This window comes from Ambystoma mexicanum, chromosome 3q (assembly GCF_040938575.1).
Source record: "Ambystoma mexicanum isolate Mex_15411 chromosome 3q, UKY_AmexF1_1, whole genome shotgun sequence".
Classification (NCBI taxonomy): domain Eukaryota; kingdom Metazoa; phylum Chordata; class Amphibia; order Caudata; family Ambystomatidae; genus Ambystoma; species Ambystoma mexicanum.
The window spans coordinates 865693715-865714605 of NC_090926.1; the positions used below are offsets into that span (position 1 = coordinate 865693715).

At 48.3% G+C, this 20891-nt stretch overlaps 1 protein-coding gene across 1 annotated transcript in view; it reads left to right on the forward strand.

Annotated features, from left to right (window-relative positions):
- SUZ12 (SUZ12 polycomb repressive complex 2 subunit) overlaps positions 1 to 20891 on the forward strand; it is a 1189145-nt gene that overhangs the window by 342605 nt on the left and 825649 nt on the right. Inside the window, exon 8 of the mRNA XM_069654958.1 lies at positions 2467 to 2569. Coding sequence (XP_069511059.1) covers positions 2467 to 2569 — 103 coding nt within the window. The remainder of the gene's footprint in view (positions 1 to 2466; positions 2570 to 20891) is intronic.

Genomic DNA, 20891 nt, shown 5'->3' on the forward strand with positions numbered 1-20891 from the left:
CATCCCATCGAAAGAAAGTTACCAGGTAAGAAAGTAACTTGTTCTTTCAGATCCCTCAATATGTAGCCAGTCAGGAGGTGAGAGTGCTCAAAGCCATGCGTTTGCTAAGAATGATGGCGTCATGCATATACTCAGTTCCCCACGCATGACTGCGTCCCGTGCAAGAGTGGCTCAACAGCCAGTGGTGTCAGGCCAGTGGACAATGGGAAGATCTGGTAGTTGTCTCGCCAGCCCTCGTTCCCTCTCTGTAGTGGTGGTCAAGGGAAAATCTCGTGAAGGGGAAAACCTTCACCACCCCTGCAGTGGAAGCCACTCTCAGGACAGACGCATCTCTCTCGGGGTGGGGGCCTCATCTGCTTCAGCAGACAGCACATGGAGTGTGGTCCCCACAAGTAGCATCCAACCATATAAACCTACTGGAGCTATTAGCAGTGTTCAAGGCATTAAAGGCTTTTCAGAAGCAACTACAAGGGAAAACAGTGCTGATTCTAACAGACGGAACTACATCCATGTATTACCTGAACAAACGGGTGGGCACTCACTCTCCAGTGCTATCCAAGCTGTCTCAAAACATTTGGATATGGGCTCTCAAACACAAGATGTTTGTTGTCCCAACATGTTCCAGGGGAACTCAATGTTCTGGCAGACGTGCCCAGCAGAGATTTCCCTCTGTCCATAGAATACGAATGGTGTCTGCACGAAGATAGTGTCCAACTTCTTCGCAGAATGGGGCTTCCCAGAGATCGACTTGTTCGCCGCTTAGCAGAACGCCCAATGCCAAGACTACGCCTCCAGGTACCCCCAAAACCGCTCCAAGGGGAACAGTCTCTGGATAACATGGTCAGGGAAATTGGTATATGCTTCACCCCCCCCCCCCCCCCTCCGACTCCTCTTCTCACCAAGATAGTGCACGAGATGCACCAGGAACCAGTTAGCATAATACTGTTGGCAACCCTGGTTCGCTCATCTAATGGAAATGTCCCTCTCCCCACCAATAAAACTACCCTGCCCGTACATCATGTTGTCTCAGGACTGGGGGAGACCCTACACCCATGCCCACAAACTCTGAACTTAGTAGCCTGGCTCCGGAGGTCATAGAGTTTGGACACCAGAAGCTCCCTCAGAGGTGCATGGACATACTCAGGGAGGCTAGAAAACCTAACACCCGTTATTGCTATGCCAGGAAATGGAAATGTTTTGTTATCTGGTGTAATACCAAGAGCGTCAGTCCCATCGATTGCTCACCCGCACACATTGTGCTGTACCTAACCCATTTGTTGGACACAGGGTTGGTCTTGAATTCCCTGAAAGTTCATCTGGCTGCCCTTTCAGCCTACACTGCATTACAACAAAAGGTGTCGTGGGTGGAATATACCAGTGATTAAGGCCTTTATGGAAGGGTTTAAGAGAATGTATTCTCCCATTTCTCTTAGTGAACTGCAGGCCCTTTTGTTACAGTCCACAAGGATAAGGTAGTTCTGCACACTTGTCCCAGATTCGCGCCTAAATTCATCTCGAAGTTCCATGTGAACCAATCGATTGAACAACCTACCTTTTCCAGAATCCCACTAGCATGACCGAAAGAAGCCCACACAAACGAAACCACTGAGGAAAACAAACACATTTTTCAGTTTCAGTGGCAACTGCTAGAGAGGGGGATCCTGTCTCTAAATCGGCTATCTCAAGGTGGAATGTCAAATGCATCACACTGTTACGCTCTTGCTAAGGGAGAACTGCCCTTCAAGCCTAGAGCACATTCTACTCGGGGCACTGGGGCGTCCATAGCATTCATTGCAAATGTTCCCCTAGAGTCTATTTGCAAAGCGGCAACCTGGAGTTCTGTACACACCTTTACAAAACACTATTGCCTAGACACTTATGCTAGGTCTTATTCTCAGGTGGGACAAGCAGTACTAAGACATCGTTTCTCTACTGTTCCTTCTCAAAACCCACCTCCAACTCCGGGTACTGCTCGCTAGTCTATGCACAGCATGCGATTCTAAGCAGATTAACAAGCATCAGAAGACATGCATTACTTACCGTAATAGCATTTCTGACGATTGTATCTGCTTAGATTCACATGCGCCCTCCCTACCTCCCCGCTCGGGGTGGAAGGGACGTCTTACTACTTTTCATGTACTCACTCACAATAGCCTTGGGCTCCCTAATGGCAGAAAAAATACAATCGGAGTGACCTTGACACGTGAGGTATGTTTGGTACACTTCATGTCACGATTGGGATAGTGTTAGACACGCCTATGCCGATGTCCCCTTTCAGTCCCTGAAAGACCAGATTCAATACTCTGCAGTTACTAATGGATGTCGGACCATATGCACAGCATCTTTATAATATCACTCAGTTTGAGTGATAAAGGTCTGAGACTCCCCTGCCAATTCATATATTTCTAGGGTTAAGGCTAATTCCGAAAGGTATTTCGTGATCAAACTTTTTTTTTTCTGATGTAGATATAACAGAGGAACTTCCAGCAAGAAGAAAACGAAATTCCTCACATCGTGAAGATGGTGAAAAAATATTTGTTGCCCAGATGACTGTATTTGATAAAAACAGGTAATTGATTCGGAAGTAAAACATCTTTATGTAGCCTGCTAATCGAAGATGAAATGCTGGTATACTTTGGGATTTAAGATTGTATGATTATCCTGGAATGCTGTATAGTTATAATTGCATGTTGAGGCTTCGTCTTTTGTCCTGTTTTCGCTTTCTAAACTGGCTGGGGAAGTCACTCTGCTGTCATTGGGACTAAAACACCTTTCAAAAGGTGTGCCACTGGTCAAGCAAATAGTGGGGTTTAGTATCAAACTATTTCATGCACTTATCAGCTATTGTTGTAACATCCCCATTACACCCGTTTTGATGTTTTAGCCCCAAGTGTCCCTCCTTGTGATTACAACATGCATCTGTCAAATCTGCCTGAAGAAAGCCAAGTTGTAATTTTTCTTGTTAAAGCAAAGGAGCAAGGTGGCCCGAATCAACCCCCGACATGTTGGAGCTATCTTTGTAATGCATGATATGCAGGGCTGTTTATAGACGATATTTTTTTTAAATGTTTATTTTTGAACAAACCAGGAAAAATAATACATCCACATATTGTCAACATTAGTATGCATTACTGTACGAGTAGGTTTCTCCCCTCCCCCCATCCTCCCTATGTTCGTCATATTTTCAAGTTCCCTCCACCTCCATCCTGCTCCTGTGGGGCGATCCAGTTCTCCAGAACCCTCTGGCCCCGCTGGGGTTTGTAGGTCAATGCTGGGAAGTCCCAATCAAACTCAAGAACAGGGTTCCAAATGTTCTGGAAGCAGTGGAGGAGACCTGCTCTATTTGCCGTCACCTTTTCTGCAATTTGTACATCCCACAGCTTCACCCACCAGAGGAGCAGGAGTGGGCCCTCTACAGATTTCCATGTGCGGGCTACCACTATTCTACCCTCCAAAAAGCATTGGGACAACAATTTGGCTTTAGGACCCGTTCGCGGGTAAATCCTGGGTACAGGGGCGCTCGGGATAGATTCGGGATCTAGAGGGAGTTTTGTTTGCGTGATTTCTGCAATGACCGCTAAACACTCTTTCCAGAAACTGAGCTTTTAGACAAGTCCTCCACATGTGGAAAAAGGATCCTGTTTGACCGCATTGTCTCCAGCATGCTGGGTCCAAAGTATGGTTCATGTAATGGAGTTTTAGAGGGGGATAGTACCAACGCAATAAGATTTTGTAGGCACATCCCCTATTCGTGACGTAGGCGAATGCTGATTGGGCGCGGGTTCAGATGTCCACCCAGGATTGGTCCTCTATCGGGTGGCCTTGGTCTGCCTCCCATTGTGCCATGGACCGAGACTTGGAGGTGAGGAAATCTTTTTGGAGGAGCTTGTATAGCACAGAGATCTTGCCTCTGGTTGGTAGGTCCTTGAGGGTTAGTTTGATGGGGGTGGGAGAGTGGGTCGCTGCTTGGTGTCTGTGGATGGGTGCACCAATGGCGCAGCTGGAGGTATGTAAACCTGTCCTTTTCTTGGAGGTGGAAGGTTTCCTTGCATCGTTCATAAGAAAGTGGTTGACCTCCTTCAAAAAGCTGCCCCACAGTCTACAGTCCCGCCTCGATCCAGTTTTTGAAGTTTTGGTGAGCTGCTCCAGGTGAGAAATCTGGGTTCAGAATAACCAGGGATGAGGGGCTCAGTCCTCTTGGGATCTTGTTTTAGCATTTTGTCCCAAATGGCAGTGGTGTGTTTGGTGGTTAATAGTAGTCCCTGCCATTGCTGTCTCATCGCTGGTGGGATGTGGGGGAGAAAGCGTAGAGGGAGAGCTAAGCGAGAATGTTCCATGTCCACCCATCTGGGGCTATTAGTGATTGTTTGCCCTGCTTGGATGCAAGCTAGATGGGCTGCCATCTGGTATTTCTGTAGGTCCGGGACCCCCAGGCCACCAAGTCTTGCGTTCCCCAGCATCGTGTCTCTAGGGATTCTGGCCTTTTTCCCCCTCCAGATGAATTGTAGCATTTTCCTCTGTAGGTGCTGGAGTCGGAATCATTACAGGGAGGGCGGAACATGCGTACAGGAATCTTGGAAGTAGGTTCATTTTACACGCTGTAATCCGGCCCATCAGGGAAATCTCTTGGGTCGTCCAGCGTTTCAGGTCGGTTTCCAGCTCTTTGAAGAACGGGGGGGACGTTCATGCGGTAAACATCCGTTGGCCTGGCTGGGATCTGCACCCCCAGGTAACTGATAGCCTTTGACTTCCATTGTATTGGGCACATTGGGATAAGATCTTCTCGTTCCCTTGACGATATCCCTATTCCCAGCGCTGCCGACTTGAAGTTAATGGTAAATCCTGTGACCCTTCCATATCTGTTTAGTTCTGCTAAAGCGTGTACCAAAGAGGCGCGGTGGTTTGTGATGGTCAGGAGGACGTCGTCCACGTAGAGGGCCAGTTTATGGAGCGAAGGGCCCACTTTGAGACCCTTAATCAGGTGGTTCAGCCTGATCAGTTGGGCGAAGGGCTCCATGATCAAGGCGAAGGGCATTCCGCAGGACAGCACAATGGGGGCCGAGAGGTTACCGTTGATTCGGAGTAGGGTTTTGGGCGATTTATAATTGGCCGGGACCATGGTGCGAAATTCCAGCCCAAATCCGAACGTCTCTATGGTAAGCCTCATGAATGTCCAATCCACCTTGTCAAACGCTTTGGTTGCGTCTAGTGCCATGAGCACAATCCCTTGCGAGTCTCGGGAAGCCAGGTCCACCAGATTCAGGGCTCTGCGGCTGTTATCAGCTGTAGATCGGTTGTTCAGAAAGCCACTCTGGTCAGGTTGGATTATGTCTCGGAGGATGTGAGATAAGCGTGTTGCTAGAATCTTGGAATAAATGCGTCAATGTTGAGGAGAGCGATAGGGCTGTATGAGACTGGACTTCTCGGATCCCCTCAAGGTTTACGTAGAAGGACTGCGATTGATTCTTGCATGGAGGGGGTAATGACGCCAGTTTCTATAAAGGAGTTAAATAGCTGTACTAATGGGGCGAGTAGCTGGGGCTTGAAAACCCTGTAAAACCTGGTTGTGTAGCCATCAGGGCCAGGGGCCCGGGATTTAAGAGATTTTATGGCTTCGTCTGCCTCCTCACTGGAGATTGGAGCGTCCAGGAGGTCTCGGGTTGAGTCCGAGATTTGGGGACTGCTGCTTTTCGTAAGTATTCCTTTTGTTCGCCCACGTCTCTTGGCGGGGAGGTCATCACTTGTATCAGATGCTCCTCTGCCAGGCGCTGCTTGTCTTGCTCTGTGTATTGCGTTCTGCCTTGCGCATCCCGGAGTCCAATGATCATGTTTTGTTTCGCCTTGGCCAGTTTGACTACCAGTAATTTGTTTGCTTTGTTTTTAGCATAATCGAATTGCTCGGCCTTTGCCAGTTGGTGTGCTGTATGTTCGGCGTAGTGGGCTTTGATTTTCTGTGCCATGCGGATGGCACGTTGGGTTCTCGGGGACCATCCTCTTTCTTTATGGGTTTGCTCCGCTTTCTGGAGGTAGTCTTCGAGGGCCAGGCGGGTCTGACGCCTAGCTTTGTGGAAAGCTACGCCCTGAGCTATCCGTTCCCCACGTACGACTGCTTTCATGACATCCCAGGTGTTAGCGTGAGAGGTGTCAGCTGTGGGGTTTTCCTGGAAAAAGTTCTTGATCGTAGTTGCAATAGAGTCCCTAAGTGGCATCTTGTTAAGGATTGGATCATAGTGTATCCATCTATGCTGGGCTGGGTGGGATGGTTCCTGTATCTGGATTTCTAGGGTCAATGGGCCGTGATCTGACAGAATCCTTGGGCCAATGGTAACATAATTAGCGAACGAGAGAATCTGGGGGGAAACCAAGAGGAGATCTATTCTAGATAATGTTCTATGGATGTAGGAGTAGACAAAAAAGTATTTTTCTGAGGGATGGAGAACCCTCCATGCGTCTACCACCCCCAACGTTCTGAACAGCTGTAGCAGTGTTAGGGCCGAAGTGAAGTCCCCGGGTGATGGGGGGGCGGGGTGGGATTTGTCCTTTGTGGCACCGCCAATGATGACTTGGCCCTCCAAGAAGGAGGGGAGGTAAGAGCACAGGGCATCGTAGAAAGCGGCTTGGGCTGTGTTTGGAGCGTATATTGATACAATGAGCATAGTTGTCCGAGTAGCAGGCACTTCACAGCAGTAAATCAGCCCTCCGGGCAGAGTTTTGTGTCAAGTATTTGGGGATCTAGCCCCTTCCTAAAGAGAATGGCAGTTCCCCCTTTCTTGGTGTTCCCGGATGCGCAGAACTGTTTCGGGAAAAGACTGGAGCGTAAGCGCCCGAAATCGGCTGGCAGTAGATGCTTTTCCTGCAACATGGCCACTGCTGCATTTTCGTCTTGAAGTTTTTGCAATATCGACTTGCGTTTGACTGGGGAGTTTAGTCCTCTACCATTCAGCGAGACGAATTTTAGGGTAGAGTGATCTGGAGTGGGAAGCGAGGGAGTCGCCGAGAGGGGGTATAAGATGTAGACGCGTCAACCGGCATCTTGTAAGTTCTGTGGTCGCATTCCCCCCTGGGCAACGTGGCCAAGTAACTGTTCGTAGCCAACATGGCTAAAATTGGAGGTGTGGCCTTCCAAGGACCTTTGATTGTACCTCAGAAGTGGGCATAGGCCGTGGGGTAGGGCCCGCCGCCTCGATCGTCAGGGCATCCTTTTGCTTGCCATGGATGACGGGTTTCCCTCGGGTGAGGCTATTTCTTCCTTCTGAACCTCAGGACTCTTAACCAGGAGTTTGGTTTGGTTTTGGGAGACATTGGGAGGTCCGTGTCGGTAGTATTCTCAGGATTCAGGGGCGACTGAGCTCCAGGCGGGGCTGGGTTCATAATTTTCTCTGCTTCTTCCAGGTGGCTAATCCTTGTAGGAGAACTTCAAGGCCGTGGGGGAAGAGCCATCGATAGCGGATTTGTTGGTCTTGCAGGAAGGCAGCCAGGGGTCGGAGCAATCGACTTCTCTGGCGGGAAGGACGGATAGATCTTGGTAGATTTGGATGGGTGCGCCCTGAAAGGTTATTTCATCACGATTGCGGCTGATCGTAGAAATGGCTTCCTGAAGAAATGTACTCTGGTAATGACGTCTGGTGGAGCGTCCGATTCCACTCCCTGACGAGGGCGCATCCTGTGTGTGCGGTCTAGGAGGAGTTGTGACTTTTCTAGGTGTGGGAGAAGAGTCTGAAAGAGATCCCCACCCACATATTCCGCCAGTTTTTTATCTGGGACTGAGGTTGGTACCCCCTCTGATGCGTAAGTTGTTGCGTCGGGCCCTATTTTCCAAATCTTCTTGTTTGAACTCTAATATTTCGCATTTATCCTGGAGAGTCTGAGCGCTGGACCTCCGCCAGGATGGAAGCTTGGTCCTGGGTCCGGTCCTCAACCCCCCCCCCCCCCCCCCACCCAATCTTTGCTCGGCATCTGTCACCCTCCGATCAGTGTTTTCCAGTTTGGTGGACAGTTCAGACAAACATGCGCTGATTTCGGACTTGATGTCTGCCATGATTGCCCGAATGTCACTTTTGGTTGCAAGTCTACTCCTGTCCTCTAGGGACTCCTGAGGGTTATAGCCAGGAAGTTCAGTTTATAGACTATATTGTGTTCAGGCAAAATATTAGACTCCACCCTCCCATCCTCCCAGTTTGCTCTTTTCTGCTGCTACTCCATAGTGTACTCCATTTCCAACATTAAATCTTTGCTATTTAAATCATGTTTTAATTCCTCTTATTAAAAATTAGTCCGACATATACAACAATATTAAAAACAGAAATTCATTTTCATTATTCTGTTTGGTAGTTCTCTTAAAGTTGCTCTTGGTGCTGCATAATTTTTTTGAACAGTTTCATGCATGTGTGGCAAGAGCCAATAGCCCTCTTCATTTGGTGAACACAGTGCTTAAACGACGTTCCAGATGCCCCTAGGGAAGAATGCAACAGGGGTGTAGAAGAAAGGGAAAGAGGTGTTGGGAAAAGTGATCGTTCCCTGCTGTAATGAGTAAGATAGGTTTATTAAATGTTTCCATTAAGCTTCTTCAAAACGCTATCGGGGAATACAAGGGAAGAAGGTACGTTATGAGGTGAAGCTGTCATGTTGGCATATAAAGTGAGTGCATAGTGTTAAGCTGAATTTCTAGAATCCGGTCTGGTTGACAGATTTTAGGATGCCACCTTTTGTTATTTTGAACCGGAAACTCATTAGCCAAAACCCAATCGAGGTAGCAATGGAGAGCAGTCCAGGCTTATTCTCGGGACAGTGCGAGTGGGGTCATGGGCCCTCAGTGATTCAAACAGTATTTCAATTTAGACAATCATGTTTAAAAATAGTTATTAGGCCTTCTGAACACGCTGAAAAATTAATCTAACAGATGGTACTATAGCACAACACTGATACAAATATATAGAAACACCACAATTCAAATGTGCATTAAAAGTAACTTATTCAGCAAGAGGGTAAGTAAATTAAAGGTAATAAACCCAGTCACAAGTTAATTCCCGAAGTTAGGCAGTCCAAACCTTAGGAAGAATGGGTCCTTTTTCCCCAAATCTCACAGGAGCCACAATGTTAATCCCATAAAGGGAGTCCCTTCACGTAAATTAGTTAACTTGTATTGGTGATAGTCAATTTTTTGAAAAACGTTTAGAACTAAAGTAAGTAAACGTGTCCATACATTTCAGGTTACTCTACCCAACTAATAAAAGGGGAGTGGAATGGAATGCAGGAGACAAAGTGACTTGTTCCCACTGTCGTCCTAAGGAGGACAGGGCGGGACAGATCCACTGTTTACTCCCCCCTCCCCCCCCCCCTCTGCCCCCCTGACTCTGATTTTCCCACAGTTTGTTTTGGATCATCCGAGGGTTTCTGGGGAGTGGGGGGCAGGGGGCGGAGGGGTGTATGTGGGGCTCAAGCTTCCGCTGTTGGTTCCAGTGAGTAATGCCCAGGAGTTGTGGGTTTGAGGGTTCTTCCAGTCTGGTGCAGCTGCAAGATAGAAACTCTGGCATTGAAGAAATGAAAAACAATGCAGACCTCTTCGGAACACTTCGCAGGTTGGAGAAGGGCGAGTTCCAGCGGCTGTCTACACACACAGCCTTCGGGTTGGACAAAGACTGATATGAAATTACTCCTGTGAAAATCACAGTGCGCTAAAGCGTGGTTCAGACTCTCCCGGGGACCATCCACCCAAGAACAGGTCAATGGGCTGTGTTTGTGCTGGTAGAGGACACTCCCAGACCTATGTATGCAAATCCTACCAGTCTCTGTCACAGAAGCAGCTGCAGGAGGTTCTATGTTAGTTTTTCAACAGGAGATTTTTCTATCTAATGTTTACCAATAAAATGACAACGAACCCCTTGCCCCTCTTGTCCCTTTATGCCACCGAAAATTCCAAGTGGAAAAAGATGGTGTGATCCAAATGTATCCCCACTGCACTACAGTATTGTGCAATGTTAAAAAGTGCAAGAATTCAAAAGGGGAAACCATGTCTCCAAGTACTGGTAGTCTGAGGGACTGATCAGTTTACAACATATTAATACATTCATTCATTAATTCAGCACTTCATATCACATTACAATTAGAAAAATGGAATACAAAAGAAATAAATTAAATTAAAAGAAGAAAATAGTCTTTTTCAGTCTTCTTGTATGGAAAATGTCTATAGCACACAAGAATTTCACCAACGTAATGGGCACCTCATATACCCCTGTGGCTCTTGCAAAACATTCATCTGTTTGCAGCCACTCTTCTTTGTCAACAAATTTGAGGCTAAAATACTTCCTTGGATCATGTATGGCATTGCAACCGATAGTAGAATGTGTTCTAGTTTGACTCGAACCTGGCATCTTACAGAATTCACAGACCAGGTCACCTGGGTCAATCCCAGGTCTGATGGCTTGTATTTGCCTAGTCAAAGCAAGATTCAGGCGAAAGCGCATACATTGGTGGCTCCAGTTGGCTTGAGGAAAACATGTTAAGTATCTCGGTAGCACGTTTACTGACTTGTCAATTGAAGGCATGCACCTGTACACTCGCACCAGAAAAAATGCATCCCGCTAGGGAAAAAGGCCCAGGATGCTCTTGCAAAGATAGTGTTTATTTCCACAAACAGAAAAATTATCAGCAAAGGACTCTGCTGCACGGAAATGCCCTGAGAGCATGTGCAGTACCTTATAACTAGAAACTGTGCCACTCATGACATTGTATAGTACAATTCTACCATATCAATTCGATGGGCACTACACATATAGGGTCTGCTCCATATGGGATGTCAGGCCATTGGCCCATCTTCAGCTGTCCATCTCCGTCCACGTGGGTGCTGCTAGGCTCGTCATTGGGCGTGATGCTGGCCTAACACTAATTGGCTACTCTGTTATGCACTGTTAACTTATTGTTGCAAACACCTGGCAAACATATCGGTGGGCTGTAAAAAAGCTGAGGTCACACTAAATGGCATGCTAGGCAGCTCAGCAATTCAGAAGGCCATCAACCTTAATTTTGGGCTATAATTGAGTTGCTACCCTGCACCTTGTTAGGCAGAAACCTGTGCAGTTCCCTTAGGGAACACTGCAAAAGATTTAGGACTACAGGTGTTAGCAGTAAACCCACTTGGTAGCAGTCTGTACCACCCAGATTTACCTGGTAGCTCTGGCTGAGCAGTCAGACTTCCCTCAAGAAGAGTTAGACAGTATGCAAAGTATACACAATAGGTACCCAGATACAATAATACAAGCAAACACTGACCAGAGCTTTGGTATCAAAGTATATAATTATTTATTTAAAAACACACGGTTTGAAACACTCCAGCACTCTTATTGTTAAAGATTCTAAACACAGTTACTATTGTAATATATACACCCCTTTCCCTTATCAGATAAGTCACAGTAAAACACCACTTATTTTCATACAGAGGTGAGCGCTTAACTAGATGGCACTCCAATAAGTTTGTGAGAAAGGGAGGGAAAAAGACAGAATATGGAAAGGTACACCACTCTAAGATTCAGGAACACTGTTAGCAAGGCAGAAGAGCAAAGGTCACTGGTGAGCCAAAGTCCAAAGGCTGGGCCCACTCTGAGAGAGCAGAGCACAAATGCGCCCAAGATCACACTGTTACACTAGGCTTTGAAAGTCTTGCAGAGGGTTCAAAAAGAGTTTAGAGAGGCTTAGGAAAGTTTAGCCAGGGTGTCCCAGGCTAACCCAGGTTCGAAAGCCAGGGGCTAAATCTACCCCGTACAGTCGGTGGCAAGGGAAGCCTGGCGGGACAAGGTACCTTAAGTGGGAAGGATCCTCCAGCGGTGGCAGTTCCTGGCAGTGGGTGCAAGTCGCGTCGTCATCCAGGGGAAGAGAAGATCTCGACTTGGAGGAAAGATGAAGGTCGTTGCACTACCAGGGAAGAAACCGGCCGCAGAGTTTTCCGGTTAAAGGTGGTACCTTTGTTCGCGGTCGTGGTAAAACGTGGTATCCCGGTTGCCGGGGTGCTTGGCACAGGCAAGGCGGCCACGAGGTACGTCGGGAAGGCGAAAAGACGGTGAAACTGGTTATCCCCACCAGTCAAAGGAAGAAGACTCTCCGGCGGGAGATCTCCTCTGTCGTTGGGAAAAGTGGTGAGACGGTCCAGCAGGGCTCCACCGGTGGTTGTGTCGTGGCCGGTCGGCTCAGCTTCTCCCTCGTCGGATTCTTAGGTCCTGTGGCGACTTCTGAAGTTCCAGTCCCCAAAGCCCTGCTTTTATGCAGAAAACCCCCATTCACTCAGCCTAGCTGTCACTCAAACATGCTAAGTGGTGAGCCGGCCGGCTCACTAATTGGGCCATTCAGGACGGAGTGCGACTTGAGTTGACTAGGCAACTCAGTCCAGGGTGCCTAAATCCCCCCTCCACCCCTCCTAAGTACCCCAGACAGAGTGGCACCACTTTGGAGGGCTTCTGTGGAGAAGCCCGCCAAAAAGTGGAACAAAGGGCTCGACTTGGGTTGGAGTCACAGAAGAGAACACAAACGCCATTTTAGAATCAAGTTTTGGCAAAAAATACCAACCGGAGAATTAATATTAATTAAATAAACCGGCGGTATGTTCGAGGCTACCGTAAATTAAAGATAGTAGCCTAAAACAATGGGAAATCCCTTAGGAAAATATTCGCGGTTGAATATAAAAAGTAGTATCCACTGCCACCAGCCAAATCTCGATCAGGGGGGGCGGAGACGTGCCCCCTCGACTAACAGACCCTGGGGCAATCGAATTGCCCCAGCCAGTACGTCCACAATATGATGGTTTGTACTGGTTCTGTTCAGAATTTAAGACTAGTAAAGTCAATGGTGACTTTACATGCCCTGGGAGACAGTAGTCAGTCCCAGGGTACGGAGTCTATACTGGGGGGGTCACTATGACACCCCTGTGTCACTGCACTGAGGGTGCTGTGTAACACACATCACAAAAACACATGAAGCCCTATGGAGTAAAAGACCCCATAGCCCATTAAACACATCTAGATTCAAAGAAACACACTCAAATCCTGCCCAAGAGTGAGGGTAAAAGAGTCTCACTCTTGGCAGAAGAAAAAAATAAACCCCAAAAATCCAGCAAAGCTGCTGGGGGACTCACTAGGTTAGGAAATTCAGCCTAAACAGAGAATTCTCCCTAACACACCTCACTGCACAAAATCATGTAGACCATTTCTGAAGGTTCGATAGCCTTGCCCTCTGATCTTATTTATTTGTAGAGCGCACTACATCCCACAGGCATCGCGGCGCTATAGCAGTACTCAAAGAAGGCTCGCTTAAGGGTTACAGTGAAGCCGCCCAGGTAGATAGACTTAGTGACGATACGATACGATACGATACGATACAATGCATGGTATAGGGTTACATACATATTTAGATCATGGTACATTGCGGGGGTTGCGGTTGCACAATGCAAGTCATACAAAGAGACTGGTTTTGATGGCCTTGCGGAAGGCCGCATGGGAGTCAATAATCCTAATGTGAGGGGGGAGTGAATTCCAGTGGGTGGCTGCCATAGTTGGGAAACTGGTGCCGCCAGCCCGGGCTTTGCGTGTTCTAGGAATAGCAATCAAGTTGGAGTAGGGGGTTCTGGGAGGCCTGGAAGAAGGGGGTTTAGAGATTCTCTGTGCCAGGTAGGGGGGGGTGCCTGTTCATGAAGGCACTTGTGAATCTTGGATCGATCGAGGGGTGTAAACGTTTTGTGGTCAGGGTTTGAATGAGATCGTGGCATGCGGGGGTCTCAGGATAAAAGCAGTGCAAAGCTGTATTTCTTGTGCCGGGTTCTTAGGGGATGGGGGCCTTGTTATCCGTCTCATGGGATGGTGCTGCCAAGATGTACACTATTCCCTTATGACCTTGCAGGGTGCATTCCGTCCTGTGTGCGAGGGCCTGTATCTCTATGGCACAATGGAGGATTTTCATGGGCCATGTGTGACCTGACCAGGGTGGGGGTGGTGTTCGTGCTCATATGAAGGACCTAATATTCAAGCACTTAATACTGTGTGCCACGCTTGGGCTTACGTTCTGGTATGACTGTCATTTTGTCTAAAATGGCGTTTGCATTTGCGCCTGTTCTTTGGCTTCTAAAACATGCATTACAGTGATCATTCACCCCCCGTTTCTGTGCGCCCCCCTCCCCCCTGCGTCTTCCCACAGTTGTCTTACTCGGTTTTGCCTAGGGGGGTGAGAAGATCCCCTAGTCTACTCAACATGATCCAGGATAGGCTAATGTAGGCAGAATACAACCTCATTGTCTGGATTGTTTCTATCCGTCCTCAACATTAATTTCTTTACTAGATGCGGCATGGTTGTCCACAACTCGGTTCTGACCCCAATCTTATGTAACATGTCATTTGCGTAAAGACAAACGCCCAATCGGAGACAGCACATTCGTCGTAGCTACCTCACCACTTAAAATAAAAATGGGAACACCCCCCCCCCCCTCCCTCATAGATTTAAGCATTGTCCCATAAAAAGATGAAACCCTCCAATCGTACCAGGCCTTCAATAACACTATACCGAGTTTGAATCATAGAGCGGCCATCAGGAGACAGGCAAACCAAGAGCCCTTTTTCGGACTAGATCTTCGATTATTGTACAATTTAGATCTCGTGTCAGATGTGTAATCTCCTGTCCTTATAAAAGTGATGGAACCATCATTTGCTTATAAAGGGGGCTTGATGATAAATCTGCAATGTCTTGCATGTAACCATTTCAACTGGGAGGCACCCATTCTGACCTTTGTTTTAAGATGTTAGTATCAGAATTTCTTGGTTTCCCTCTAAAAAAACATTCACAGGTATTTGATTTCAAGCGATGGTGTTACAAGTGTACCGCCTGCATTCCACATGTATTAATAGGGTTTGAGTTGGAGAAAAACCTCCGTATGACTGTTTTGTTGGTGTTAATGACCAGTTTGTTTTCCTCTGCGTATGACTCCACAGCATGTATTAATCTTTGTAGTCCTACCTGTGTATGATTTTCGAAGATGATGTTGTCCATATAGGTCATAAAAGATAGCCTCGTGTCTCCCAGTTTAATTGGTACAAAGGCTACAGTTTCCAGATATTCAACTAAATCAGCCAGCTAGAGGTTGAATTGGCATGGGGCCAGAAAGCAGCCTTGTTGTTAGCCGTGGAGGTTATAAAGTAATGTTAACCACCCCAGCCTATTCAGCCTCAGCTGTACTGAAAATTTTGCATGTATTCAGATCAAGATCGCCAGAAGCTCTTTCGGAATGCGCCATCCACACGATTTGGACCTAAACCGATCCTGAGTAATAGTATCAAAAGCTTCCGATAGATCGATAGCTTGCGTAAAGACTGAAGCCTGACCGACAGTTTAAGCCATCTCTTGCAAGCAGTTGACTACAAAGCCATTTATATTGGCTCCAATACCCCTGCGAAACTCAGTCTGCATATGATTTAGGATACCAGCTGTTGAAATTCAATTCTTTAGTTTGATTAGTAACTGACTCAAAGATCTTGCTTTCCGGGTCAAGCAGGGCTATTGGACGGTAATTAGTGGTGCTGATCTGTCCCTCCTTTTATACTTGGGTATGATGACCAATTTCTGCCACAAGCTTGGTATTTCTCTTTCCTGAATTCTGTTGTCAGATAGGTGCAGAATGGTGGTCCAGAGCGGAAGGTCTATTTTTGAGGTGGCATTGCTCAGCCCAATCGGGCCACACACAGACATATTAGATGCTGCTCTTATGCGATTCTCTGTCCTCAACAGAGAGACCACTGGCAGTTAGATGGTAAAGTTGTTGCTCCAAGGTTTGAGGCCCTATATGGGTAAGCAATATGAGCGCCCCAGTCATTCTCACTACATTAGATTGCTGATCTTCCTGCAGAATTCACTGATGGCCAAGACTTTTTGTTTTCTTTGTTACAATAGTCTTTAACCACATTTTCCCCTCCCTTTTCTTTCTTTCAAATTTCGTTGAGCGAAGGTTTTTATAGGACGATTTAGATTTTTGTCCTGCCAATTTATATTCCAATTTACATGCAAACTTAAAATCCTTTAGCCCTCCAAGTACTCCACCCAATAGTCTTTTTCTCCTGAATGTGAGCATCTTGACAGATTCGTCTGGGCTTTCCAAGAAAAGCACCCTATTTGGAATTAATACTACCGATAATTAATTGTGCAAAGATAGACTAAACATAACTTCGAATGGATTGTCCTCCAACGTATTCCACATCTTTGACATGTAATGTCCACAGCTGTGCACCTCGTAAACTTTTTCAGCAGAGGGCGTCCGGCGTCGATGTCCCTTGAAGGACTCTGTCGAGGGCGACGTCACCGGATGTATAAATGGGATGCACTGCGCACGTAGCCTCGGTTCAGTTTTTTTCTGCGAACATGTTGCTTAGTGAAACTCGTCACGCCTCGTGTGTTAATGGTTACTATGTCTTACTCTTTGACCCCCTCCGACTCCGCGGTCTGACTTCAGGCCTGACTTCAGGACCTGCTGGGACTGCAAGTCGAAAATGTTGCTCACTGACCCGCACCTTATTTTTTTGTGGTGCCTGGGCGAGTCGCACGACAGACTACTGCTCGAAATGCCAGTCGCTGACTGCCAAGGCCTTGTGGAAGGGGAAGCTCCACGTAGGTAAGGGCTCTAAACCTGTTAAGTCCCGAACATCCAAATCTAAGTCAAAGCGTGTTTCCACCGATGACTCGAGGGGCGACTCTCTGCGTTGGAAGGAGTCCCGGGGATCTCGATCCCAGAGTGGTTCCCGCCACTCTTATTCCTCGTCCCGGCACTCTAGGAAGCGCTGTTACCGGTCGCCTTCCCCGTCCTCCTTCGAGGATGGTGCCTCGAGGAAGGTAGCGTGCCCGACGAAGTCCTCGACTCCGGAGGAATGGGATGCGTTTTGAAGAACAAATAGTAGCCATTTTTCAATCGCAGGGCACGGGTCCGGTCATGCCTTCTTACAAAGCCAGCCAGGATCGTTCTCGTACCGTGACTCGCACGCCTTCCGGCTCGGGTACACGGCGTGACTCGCATCGGGATCCTTCGAGGGCCCGTATGGACAAGGATTCGAAAAGTCACAAGAGACGTGCTTCTAGGTCTCGGTTCTCGTCTGCAGCGAGACTGCAGCAAACTATTGAGGGCTCGGGGCCGGCGTTGACTCGTCAGGCTTATCAGCCCACGGCGCTGTCAGAACCTGTGTCGACGCCAAAGCCTTTGGCGCTACCGGGGTCGAGGTTGTCGACGCTCTCGGCATCAAAGCCTTCGCGCTATCGACGCCTTTCAGGATTTTTTTCTCAAAATTTGCCTTTGGAGTACCCGGATCTCGTGGATCCTTCAAGGAAGGCTACTGGGAAGTCTGTGCGGCCACTTTTGGCCACAAGGCCCTCTTCTGTCACCAGGCCTGGGTTTCAACCCCCTCTGGATGACATTTATGAAGAGGAAGAAGGGTCTGAGTTTGGGGACCCTGGTGAACTTGATGAGGCTCCACTTTTTTCTGGAGACAGTCAGTTGGAGGAGTTGCAGCTGACCCTCCATGATGCCAGTGGGTTTGACACTTTTCCGGAAGTGGAATTTGGTAACCCTGAGCCTGGGGCTCATGCAGAGTCTTTGTACAGGAGGCTCATGGCGAGGGTCTCGGAGTATCTATGCTGGTCCAGTCCTTGTGAAGACTTTGTGCAGGATGATCTAACAGACATTTTAGATAAAGGTCCGTCCTCTGACCCTGTTTTGCCATTTCATCTCACCTTGCAGAAAAGGGTGGCAGCTGCTTGGCAGTCCCCAGAATCTCTTCCGGCTGTTAATAGAAATTCTGCCCTTTCGTTAGCAACCCCAGCTATTTATCTACTCACCCCACTCCCGAGAGTTTGGTGGTTCAGGCGGCTACGGCCACCTCGAGGCAGGCGGCGTACCCTACCATCCATCCGGACAGGGACGACGAGTACTTCGACGGTCGGGCCCGGAAGATATTTTCTGCTGGGAGCCTGGCCTTGAAATCTGCCAACTCCATGTGTGCCTTGGCAAGGTTTTGACACACTCTGTGGAAATGTTTTTCTTTGGCAGCTGAGCTTATTCCTGAGAGGGAATAAAGGGATGGGTTCCTTGCTCTCGTGCAGGACGGCAAGGATGCCATGTGCAAATCCCATCAGTCGGGTTTGGATACGGCCGACAGTGTTTGCCGGTCCATGGCTGCGAGCACCATAATTAGCAGGTTTGTGTGGTTGCGGAAGTCGGTGTTTGCTCCGGATGTGCAGTCCCGTCTTCTGAACATGTCCTTTGATGGCGCACATTTGTTTGGCAGCAAGGCTCATTACTATTCCTCCTTTGGTAGAACGAGGGGGGCCGCCAGTCTAAGGGGCCACCGGAAAAGTACCTGTGGTTGTTGGGGAAATAGAGGTGCCAAAGCCGCTCAGGCAGCTGCCTCTTTGCCTTCAGGCACTGCCGCAGCCGCTTCCAAACAGTCATGAGGCATGTCCCATGGTTTGGCGGTTGGAGGCAGACTGTCTCAGCGTCTCGAAGAATGGCGAGCCATTACTTCAGATGCGTGCGTGTTGGATACCATTGCCCACGGCTACTGCCTTCCTTTCCTTCAGCGGCCTCACGACAATCCACTGAGGAAACTCTTTGAAGCTTCCGCATCCGCTCCTTGCACAGGAAATCTTGACCCTGCTGGAGAAAGCCACTATAGAACTAGTGCCTGTAGCGGAGAGGAACAAGGGATGGTATTCCCCGTAATTTTTTGATACCAAAGAAAGATGTGGGGATTGAGACCCATCATGGACTTGCGTTGATGGAACAAACTTCTCAGGAAGGACAAGTACAAGATGGTTACTCTATCTCGTCCTCGAGGCACTTCAACTTCAGGATTGGTTGGTGTCTCTGGACCTACAGGATGCTTACTTTCATGTGTCGATTCATCCCGCGCACAGAAAGTACCTGAGGTTTGCGGCTGGCGACTTGCACTTTCAGTTTTGGGTCCTGCCGTTAGGATTGACCTCCGCCCCGAGGGTCTTGACCAAGCTAATGGTGGTGGTGGCGGCAGTGTACCTCTGGCGAGACGGGGATTCACGTCTACCCCTACCTGGACGACTGGCTGATCCGGGCGCGCTCTCCCGAGCAAGCGTTGGATCACCTTGGTTTCAACTGCCGCACCCTCCACAGGCTGGGCTTCTCCCTGAATTTCAAGAAGTCACATCTGACACCTTCCCAACAGCTCCAGTATATCGGGCTGTGTTAGACACGTCCTTGGGGAAGTGTTCGCCTCCCAAGGTAAGCGCTCATCACATTGTGCAGATGGTGGACAAGTTTCAACATGCCCAGAGTCTCCCAGCTTTAGCATTCTTAAGGTTGCTCGGCCTCATGGCATCCTGTGTTTTTCTGATCTGATGCCAGAGGCCAGGCTGCGGATGAGATCCCTGCAGTCGGTCCTCAAGATGCAGTGCTCACAGTTCTCAGACAAGATGTCGGATCCTGTTCAGATTCTACTCTCGGTCTCCCCGGATCTTCTGTGGTGGGCCAGCGAAGGGAACCTGATGAGGGGGGAACCGTTTTGGCACCATGGCCAGAGGTGACTATAGTGACTGATGCTTCCCTCACAGGATGGGGCGCTCATGCAAACGATTTGACAGCCAGCAGTCGTTGGTCTCCTTTGGAGTCCAAACTCCACATCAATCTGTTAGAGCTGAGGACCATCAGGCTACCCTGATGGCTTTTCTGCCTTCTGTATGGGGGAAGAGTGTCCTGATCATGATGGACAACACAGTGGCCATGCATTACCTCAACAAGAAAGGGGGGGGTAGGGTCACTCCCGTTGTTCAGAGAGGCAATGCAGCTCTGGTTCTGGGCCATCCAACAGGAAATTTCGATCCCAGCAGTTCATCTGGCCAGAGACGAAAATGCGGCGGTGGATGCTCTGAGCAGGCAGAGCATGATCTCTCACGAGTGGGAGTTGGTCAGGTTCTCCATCCAGAGGTCAAGACTCGCAACCTTCACGCTTGGTATCTGAAAGGTTGAGGTATAAGGATTGGGACCTTCCGGACGACGTGATGGAGGTGTTGCTTTCGGCCAGGCGACGTGCAACAAAATCATCCCTGTACTGTTGCCGTAAGTTCTGCGACTGGTGCAGAGATCACAATGTTTATCCTTTTCAGTGATCCATTCCTATGGTTTTGTCTTTAAGGGCTTGTCTGAAGAATGTTCTTACTTTAAGATTCCTTTTGATTTCTCCAATTCTTAAAGAACTGACTAATGTGTTCCAGGTGGCGGTTTGGGATTTGAATTTGGTTTGAAATTTCTCATGGGTGCTCCGTTTGAACCTTTGCACTCTTGTCCTTCAAGACTGTGTTGTTGGTTGCGGTTACTTCCGCTCACAGAGTGAATTGCAGGCACTTTCATCTAAGCCACCCTTTACTGTGTTTCACAAGGACAGGGTTGTACTGCGAGTACGTCCCTCTTTTCTACCTAAGGTAGTATCTGAATATCATTTGAGTCAAAAGGTGGTTCTTCCAATCTTTCTACCCTCCTCATCCTGGTAAGGAGGAGGAGCGACTCCATCGGTTGTATCCTTGGAGTGCTCTGAGCTTATACATGTTTAGGATGTCCAAGGTCAGAGTGGACGATCAACTCTTTGTTGGATATGCTGGACACTGATTGGCCCAGGCTGTTACCAAACAGACCTTGTCCAGGTGGATTATCCGCACCATTACGGAGTGTTACCGATTGGCGGGTAAGGACCCTCCTGAAGGGTTGCAAGCTCATTCTACTCTGGGCGTGGCTACTTCTACAGCCTTTCAGCGGGGGGTTCCTATTCGAAATATTTGTTGCAGCCACATGGGCCTCAATCCACACCTTTGTTTAACATTCCTCCCTGGATACAATCCATGGTCAGGATATGGCC